Below are 9,732 nucleotides of genomic sequence, written 5' to 3' on the forward strand. Positions count from 1 at the left end.
GATAATGCCGGCATCTTTCGGCTGCAGAGCTACGTTGTATCAACAGTTGTTCTTTAGACATAGTCCCACCTCTCTACTGTCACGGTCTGAGATGCAGGTGAATGAGAGTCCTGGCTGTCAGGCCGCTGAGAGCTGTCTGACCAAAGGCTGATTCTATGGGGGTGGGACTTCCTCCTCCCTGCTGTCAGTTTCCACAGCTGTGATGAGGAAGCTGGGGTGACAGAGGGAGCCACGCCCTCGAAACCGCCCTCTCTCTCGCTCTGCTTTATGTCCAGCGGCTTCTTGCTCTGCCAAGTCCTCCAAACCTCCCGCTCTCCCGCTCTGCTCTCTGCCAGCAAGGTCCTGGGAGCCCGCGGGCGTGGCTACGGCCTCGCCTCCTGGGGCCGGCAATAGTCCCGGGAGCCCGCAGCTGCCATCGCCTCCTGGGGCGCTTGACACCTGCATATGCAAATTAACCGCCATCTTTGTCAAGTTAATTTGCATGCTCACTTGGATTGGCTGGTGAGCATAGCGAAGGGATGGTTAATTTGCATGTTTCTCTTTTATTATATAGGATTTGTGGTATATATCTTCAGACTACCCAAATGCAGGCAAGCACCTGAATCAACTTTTACTTTCACAGATTGCCTACACATGGTGAGTACTAGTCAATTTACTATCAGCCAATTTACATGTGAGTTTTCATAGGTACAACCTATCTTGATTCCCTTTTGAGTTTCTGGGTTGTAGAAAGAAGAGGTTGGAAGCTATTGATGTAACATCATCATAAGCCAAAAAGATGTATTTTGAATATAACTAAACTTCAGATCTAAAAGCATGCCAGGTGGGTACTAGAATTATCAGGGGGGTCACTTCGTAAATTATACAAATGTCTAATCACTATGCTGCACACATAAAACTAATGTAAAATAATACTGAATGTCAACTGGTAATTAAAAAATAATAAAAATCAACTGAAATGAAGGCAGAAAATATCTTGATGCCACCTCTATTCATAATCTGATTCATGACTGTTTAGTTTAAGAATTTAAGTTTTACAGAGAGAGTATGTCCCAATCTTTGAGTTCATATATTTTCACACTGGAGTCACCATAACCCAAGGAAGAGATTTATTCCACCCTCCTAATGTACAAGAGCTACATTTGGAAGGAAGCCAATGAAAACATAGAGCATACTCATTTTAAATGAACACCATACATAGTTTATACACGACACAACCATCTGGACAATTCCCAGTGTATTCCAAACCAGGAGATTTTTATTGTTCTTTTTATTTGTTCTTTCCAGAAAACTTTTAACTTGTAAACTCTCAGGCTAAACTGAGGCTCATCAAAAAGTGTTAGCTCTCTTGTTCCCTTGACAATAGGTGAGCTCAGTGTCCTGCCAGCCCCACCAAGCTGCCTGCACCACTCCCCTTCTCAGCAAGAGGAAACTTGCAGCTCACCTCCTTGGAATGATGCCATTTTCCAAACTTGTTGTCTGACTTCGAAGCCAGCGGCGCTGGTAGCTGCTAGAAGAGGATGTAGAGGAGCTTGGAGATGGGAACGGTGTAATCAAGAGGCTGCTTAGGGAGGCTGTAGGGAGGAAAGTTAAAAGTTGAAAGTTGTGGTAAATGAATACTGTGTAGCTAAATAAAAAAATACATGCAAATAACCTAAATTTTTAGGTTCTACCAGTCATAGCCAGGAGGGGGAGACATAACTTCTCCCTTATTAAGACTTATGTACAGCAAAGGAAACATCCTTTAAAAAGGAAAACAAATGAAGAGAAACAGGGATTACAAACCTAGCAAGTGCATCAATTACCTGGCCCCATATTATGAATGCAAAGTAATTATTACTCATTCAATTAGAGTGCAGAGTGCATATTGCTCATAAAATGGTCCACATATAACATAACTGATTATATTGCCACCTGGTAACCAATGAAATATTTGCACAATGTTTACTTACACAGGTTTAAGTAAATCTAGATGAAATATAGGCAAATAAGTATTTGCTCCACGTAATATCTTCTCTCCTGCTGCCCATCACCAAATACACAATATTTACCCCGCCTTCCCCCCGCCCCACCTCCAGTCTCTAATCTTAACCCTTTGCGGTCCAATTTTATTTTTTAAATTCAAAGAGTCTGATCCAAATTAATTGACAGGATTGAATGTTGAACTGGTTTGCGGTGTCGACCTCAGCCTCGACGTTGGACCTGCTCCTAGCGCCTGGTCTGTCGAGTCAGCCTCCACGTTGGACGGAAAAGGGTTAAATCCATTTTCTGCTTGGATTACCTATTTGCCTCCGAGCCTCTCTCTGCTTCCTCCTGATACATAATACTAGATGCCTGCACTTGGGCTTGCAGTCAGTTATGAGATGGCATGCTGGCCCACACTTTTCTAACAGGCAGGGAGGGACTGGTCCATCTCAGGTAGGCACAGGGTTTCTTTCAAATCACAGTGGCTCGGAGGATGTCTAATGGTTTGGAAGAATGAAAGGAGATGGACTTTCCCCTTTTACTTCCCTAGGGCTAAGGAATTACATACTGAAATGTTACTAGGTCCAGTGGAAAAGGAAATGGGGTGTTACAGATGGCTAGACAACATTTTCAGAAGCAAATCACAGGGCAAAGGAAACTGACTTCAGTAATCATAGTGGACTATGCTCACTGATATCACTTGACAAGGCAGTTTCTCCAAATGACTATTATATTTTTATGTATGCTTTACAGGCAGATGGAAATAATCTGGCTCTCTGACCTCAGTTTTTAAATACTACAAGAGTTACCTGGCTATTAGTCAATGTTCAGTAAGCTAATGCTGAGTGTCTATCATGTGCCAGATGTTGTGCAGGATACAGTGGTGGACAAGACATACACGTATCGGCCTGCATGAAGCTTCAAGTCTAGAAGAATATCAATGAGCTTTCCAGGCTATAAAATGTAGATGCTTTGCCCACAGCAGAGGCCTATGAGATGCTTTGTGTGCCTTGTACCCAGGACAGTGCCCTGAATACAGCAGACACTGAATAAATGTTTACTACATATACAGCACTTCTGCATTAAAGTGTTACCCAGATGTGGCTGGCTCCATCAGGTGGCCTCTGTTCCAATCTGGCTTCAGCCTTGATTTAAGCCTGGACGTAAATCTCCAAAATCAAATCCACATTTCAAATATCAGTGAGTTAGTAATTTTACTGAGAATTTTGAAAGGAGATAAAAGAGAGTTTTTTCCTCAAAGCCACACAAAATTACTTAATAAAAAAATCCAATTAGAAATTTCTGCCCCACCTCCCAAGTTCTCAATGTCTCCTATAAAATCCAGAAGGTCCTCGTTCCCTACTCCCAAATCTTCAGGGTTCCCTGTCTTCCGCTGAGCAAATACACTTCTGTTGGCAGGTGGAGGACAGTTGAGGGGTAGTACTTGTATTACAAACATTTTTATCCCAGCACAGAAGCAAGACTGTGGTGATATACAGAGCAATACAATTTATTCTGGAAATTGTATTGCTATATAATTCAGTTTAGTAAACTGTAAGATCCCAAGCTCCTAGTTCAAATCCCAGCTCTGCCACTCAGCAGCTGTGACACGTGGGTAGGTTACTTAACCTCTCAGCTTTCTCATCTGTAAAATGGAGACAATATAGTACCACATCTCAGTATTTTCCATAAAAGCCGCAATCTGCTAGTGCTGTGGTCGGCAAACTGCGGCTCGCAAGCCACATGCGGCTCTTTGGCCCCTTGAGTGTGGCTCTTCCTAAGCCGTAGGAGTACCCTAATTAAGTTAATAACAATGTACCTACCTACATAGTTTAAGTTTAAAAAATTTGGCTCTCAAAAGAAATTTCAATCATTGTACTGTTGATATTTGGCTCTGTTGACTAATGAGTTTGCCGACCACTGCCCTAGACCCTTGATTATAATTAATTTGTATTTCTCCCATTCCCTTCCTTCTTTCCTGGCTTCTCAGTAGTGAGTAAGTTGTTATTGAACAGAACTGAAGTTCTCTCTCCTTGACTGTTTTCATTGTCATTCATTTTTTGATGTTATTTCTAATATAAAGAAATTTCAATTGTTGTACTGTTGATATTTGGCTCTGTTGACTAATGAGTTTGCCAACCACTGTGCTAGTGTGTTGTGAATTATTTAGTGGATTGAAACCAACATTTAAAAACAGTATAGTGCAGTGTTAATATTAATTGATGAAACTTTTGTTTGTTGTTTATAAAGATGTTTGTTACTGGATCATGATGTGAAATGCCTTTGCATGTGTTACAGACAAAAAATAGTTTGAAAAACACTGATCTATTTCCTAAGGTTCCTGTGAGAATTAAATCAATCCATATAAAACATTTAGTCCAGAGCCCCACACGATGAATGTTAGCTATTCACTCTCTGATAATTCTTGGAAAAGGTGGACTAATTAATACATTTCTGAATACTAAATGGTTATTAATGCTGATTGGCTAATTATGAAAAGAAACTAGGATTTGTAAATAGAGACATGAAAGGGAAGGCAAAAAATTAAAATAAAAAAGAGAAGAGACTATTCCTTTTCTCCTCATTAAAAAAATGCTGAATAAGAATGTCTATGGCATACAAATGAAATATTAAGCTAAAGTGCTGGCTAAGAGCTATCCAGCATTTCCTCATCAAAAATATCTTAATACTAGAGGCCGGGTGCACGAAAATCGTGCAGTGTGTGTGTGTGTGTGTGTGTGTGTGTGTGTGTGTGTGTGTATGTGTTCCTCAGCCAGGCCTGTGCCCTCTCGCAGTCTGGGACTGCTCGGGCAGGCAGACACAGACATCCCTCTTGCAGTCTGGGATCCCTCACTCCTTACCACCCGCCTGCAGCGGAGGCGGGAGAGGCTCCCACCACTGCCACTGTGCTCGCCAGCTGTGAGCCCGGCTTCTGGCTGAGCCATGCTCCCTCTGTGGGAGAGCACTGACCACCAAGGGGCAGGTGCTCAACACAGTTGCCCCCTGGTGGTCAGTGTGCATCATAGCGATCAGTCATTCTGCCATTGGGTCGATTTGCATATTAGGGTTTTATTATATAGGACTAGAGGCCCGGTTCACGACATTCCTGCGCTGGGGCGGGGGGGGGGGCAGGAAGGGTCCCTCAGCCCAGCCTGTGCCCTCTCGCAGTCCACGACCCCTCGGGGGATGTCCACCAAGGGGTCCTTAGGGCTGCCGCAGAGGCAGGAGAGGCTTCCGCCATCGCTGCTGCACTCACCAGCCTTGAGCCCGGCTTCTGGCTGAGTGGCGCTCCTCCTGTCGGAGCGTACTGACCACCAGGGGCAGCTCCTGCATTGAGCGTCTGCCCCCTGGTGGTCAGTGCGTGTCATAGAGACTGGTCGTTCCACTGTTCGGTCGATTTGCATATTAGGGTTTTATTATATAGGATTACTCAATAAGATTTTTATGGAAAAGTACTGTGGTATATATCAATCAGACACCCTAAGAAACAATACAGTTACAACTCTCAAATACAAAATCAGGCCTAATTTTGGCCCACAAACTACTGTCATTTTTCATGAGTAAAGAGTGGATCCAGCTATCCAATCAACATTTGGTTGGCGAGGCTCAATCTGAAAGGCAGTGCAGTGCGATACAACGCCTGAGCTCTGCTGTGCAGCCTGTTCACCTGAGGAGCTTGATAAAAACAGAGCTGTGCGCTATCAGGTGTCTCAGGTGGTTGGAGTGTCGTCTCGTACACCAAAAGGTTGTGGGTTCAATCCCTGGTTGAGGTACGTATGGGAGGCAACAGATCAATGTTTCTCCCTCTTACATCAATGTCTCTCTCTTCTCTCTCTAGAGTCAATAAAAACATATCCTAGGGCCGAAACCGGTTTGGCTCAGTGGATAGAGCGTCAGCCTGCGGACTGAAGGGTCCCAGGTTCGATTCCGGTCAAGGGCATGTACCTGGGTTGCGGGCACATCTCCAGTGGGAGATGTGCAGGAGGCAGCTGGTCGATGTTTCTCTCTCATCGATGTTTCTAGCTCTCTATCTCTCTCCCTTCCTCTCTGTAAGAAATCAATAAAATATATTTAAAAAAAATCTTTAAAAAAAAAAAAACATATCCTAGGGTGGGGAATAAAAAAATAAATAGAGCTGCACAGGCTCTGCCCAGTTGATGCAAACTCCTTTTGCTATGGGGCCTGGCATCTACTGGATACTGGAGAGTTTTTACACGGGAGTTCAGTGGGGAGCATTCCAGCCCTAGCCGTGCTCCCAATTAGCTCTGTGAGCTGGGTAAACAAATTCTCCAATTGGTTATAAAATATGAGACTTATAAATTATTCCTAGGCTCAATTTAAGCTTCAAAAGTGCTATGTCTAAAGCTCCTTAAGATTTTCAGTATACTTTTCTTTGTAGAATCCTTTTGTAATTAGAAAAAATGATAATACATACATGGATTACAAAGACTTTTGCAGTTTTGTTCGCTAATGAGAAAATAAAAATTAGTCAAAATCCCATCACCAGATTACTGTTAACACTGTGTACCTGGTTAACTCCCAATTTAAAAATTTGTGCTTTTTCCCCAACCCTCCTGACTGAGAAGAACTCTTCAACTAACATCCATTTGTTCCTGAAAAATGTACCATTCTGGTGGGTGATTTGATAACAGGAGAGGATATGCATGGGGTAGAGGTGGGGAAATCTCTGTACCGTCTACTCAGTTTTGCTGTGAACCTAAAATTACTCTAAAAAAATAAAGCCTATTTTAAAAAATAAGGTATTTTGAAATCATTATGGCAAACCTACAAAGGAAAAAGCTAAAGCTAAAGAGTCCACAAATTGTGAAATTGAAGAAAATAAAATATCCATTGCAGTAGAATATCAAAGATCTGCCTTGAAATATGAGAAATCTAAAGAAATGAAGAAATTGAGTTCTGCCCAAGTTACAGTTCAGATTGCCACGTTCACACATTTAAGAGAAAGCAAAGCCCAAGGTAAAGAGTTGACAGTAAAGATTTGGATAGTGTGTTAGTGACAAAGACAGAAGAATAAGCCAAAGGTGCCAGTTCCCAGTGATCCTTTCCCACACACCAAAAAAGGACAACACTGACACAAAAGGGGTCAGATGCCTGCAACATAAGCTGTGGGGGCCCCCTGCTGCTGGGGAGCCAGCTTTATGTTCTGCAGCTCTAGGGGCCTGGGCAGAAAACTCCACATCTCATCAGAACCCTGGAGGTGATGAGAAACTGTCCCATGTGAACTGCCCAGGAGAGACGGAGACATGAGTGGTAGATGACCTCCTAGCAGCTCCTTAGGGCTCCCATTCTCCAAGCCGTGGATAGCTGAGGGTAGCTACAGCTGTGGGTAGGAGCACAAGTTATACCGCCAAGACTGATAAATGGCAGTTCAAGCCGTTTCCCATAATGGATGCACGCGAGGTCAACACGGTGCCACGGCCCTTCCCCTACACAGACAACAAACAGGAACAGCACACTCTTGGAATCCTGCAACTCTCTACAAAGCACTGTATCAGGTACAAATGGGATGTCACTTTGCATTATTCAATGGTGACCCTTGTGGTAATAAAAAGTTGGACTCCACTGTGTGATGTTTGACTGCTGATAGCTTTTAAGCTTCACACCATCCCCTCCTCCCCTCCACCACCTTCCCCCCACCACCATATCCGGGCAAGCCGATGAGAAAGCCTGGGTACTCCCTCCTTGGAGCTGGTAGGAAGTTCACACCATGTGCAGCACCCCTCACCTGGACCTACTCCCTAACCACCATAACCCCACCCCCAAACAGTCTCCTTTCCCTTTCCCGCAAGTCATTTTCTGACCAGCTTGAGAAGCCACCGTGCTCTCAGCAGAAAGCCTCGGTCTGTGGTAATAAACCTCACGCCCTCTTGGTGTGTGTGTGGTGTCATCAGTCTTGACATCCAAGCCACATTCTGGGTGTGGGCTCCATCCTGTATCTGCACAGCGGCCCAGACACACGGCCTCTTTAAACACTATGATGCTGTGTGTTCTTACCCTGAGGGTTCATTTTAAAACGCCCAAATAAAAATGTTTCACAGTACATACTAGAAGTTTTCCTCATACTGATCTTCAGTTTATTTTACTGCTCTGAAGAACAGAGGAAATGAAGTTGCACAGAGAGTGGGGAAATTATTTTTTCTGGTTGATGAGGTGGACATTTTGGTGAGGAAGAGAATCTAAATTCTGAATTAAGGTGGTAGGTTAACAAGGCTCAGTGACTCTGGACTCAATCCCAGCCCTCTGAACCTTACTCTACTCGGGCACCCAAGATTTCCAAATTTTAGTTTCTGCCCCAACTCATCTCTTTAGAGCCAGCTTCCTATTTCTAAATTACAGCTGACTACCCAGAGCTGGACAACTTACAGACACTTCTAATAAAAGTGATCTCAGTATCTGTCTCCTGCTTTGCCTAAATTGGTTAACGCCATCAACCCAAGTTGCTTCTTTTCCCAAGTTAGGAACTGGAGCGTCACCCTTGGCTCCTCCCTCCTGCCCCATCTCCTGTGTGTCCCACCTGTCACCCAGCCCTGCCAAATTACCTCCTGGGATGGCTGAAACTCATCCCTCTTCTAAGACTTTACTTGAAATATTTCTGATGGCAGCCACTAAAAGAACCTCTTAAAAATCATTCATCTTTTTTATTTATATATGTACAGAGGATGCATTCAAAATATCCAAGAGAAAATACAATGAGAATGCATTTCCCCTCCATACCTACCCCAGCTGTATCCCTTTCAGAGACAGCCTATGTGCATAATTATCTATCTTCATGTGTAGAGAAATCTTGTATATGCCTTTTTTTGGAAACATAAATGATAGTTTACTGTAACACACTGTTGCTACACCCAAAGAGAACTTTCTATTCCAAGGCCTGCCAAGCTGCTTCAATCCCTTTAACTGCCACATGGTATTCCCTTACTGGGAAGTATGTCACTGAGCCAATCCCCAGTGATGAACACTTAGGATGCTTCCAATCTTTTGGTAAGCAAAAATATTCCTTCTTGGCTTCCACTTCTACATCTCATCTTCCACAATGACACTAGAAAAATGGTTCTCAAATTTATAAGTAAAAGTCTATGAATATTAAATTCTGAAAAATATATATGTATTTCTCACTTGACTTCCTTAATTCATTCCAAAGATTCAGGGAGTAAGGCAAAGACCTGTAAGTAAACTGCTAATATTACAATGTAAAAGTCACTGTGAGCTTATTATTTAGTTTACTAGAGGCCCGGTGCACAAAAATTTGTGCACTTGGGGGGGGGGGGACCCTCAGCCCGGCCTGTGCCCTCTCGCAGTCTGGGACCCCTCGGGGGATGACCACTTGCTGGCTTAGGCCTGCTCCCCGAGGGATTGGGCCTAAGATGGCAATCAGACATCCCTCTGGCAGCCCGGCAGTCCTCGGGGGATGTCCACTTGCCAGCGGGGAGCAGGCCTAAACAGCAATCGGACATCCTTAGCGCTGGTGAGGAGGCAGGAGAGGCTCCCACCACCACTGCTGTACTGGCAGCCGTCAGCCTGGCTTGTGGCCGAGTAGAGCTCCCCATGTGAGAGCGCCCTGACCACCAGAGGGCAGCTCCTGCATTGAACGTCTGCCCCCTGGTGGTCAGTGTGTGTCATAGTGACCAGTCATTCCCAGTCTTTCTGCTGTTAGGGTCAGTTTGCATATTACCCTTTTACTATATAGGATAGAGGCCTGGTGCACAGGTGGGGGCCGGTTGGTTTGCCCTGAAGGGTGTCCCGGAT

The 9,732-nt window shown here is 44.1% G+C and overlaps 1 protein-coding gene across 4 annotated transcripts in view; it reads right to left on the minus strand.

Annotated features, from left to right (window-relative positions):
- FNIP2 (folliculin interacting protein 2) overlaps positions 1-9,732 on the minus strand; it is a 101,587-nt gene that overhangs the window by 42,546 nt on the left and 49,309 nt on the right. For all 4 annotated transcript variants that reach the window (XM_014535007.1, XM_005860528.2, XM_005860527.2 and 1 more), the window contains one exon: positions 1,445-1,574. In XM_014535007.1, coding sequence (XP_014390493.1) covers positions 1,445-1,574 — 130 coding nt within the window. The remainder of the gene's footprint in view (positions 1-1,444; positions 1,575-9,732) is intronic.

The sequence above is a fragment of the Myotis brandtii genome, unplaced genomic scaffold (assembly GCF_000412655.1).
Source record: "Myotis brandtii unplaced genomic scaffold, ASM41265v1 scaffold136, whole genome shotgun sequence".
Lineage (NCBI taxonomy): Eukaryota > Metazoa > Chordata > Mammalia > Chiroptera > Vespertilionidae > Myotis > Myotis brandtii.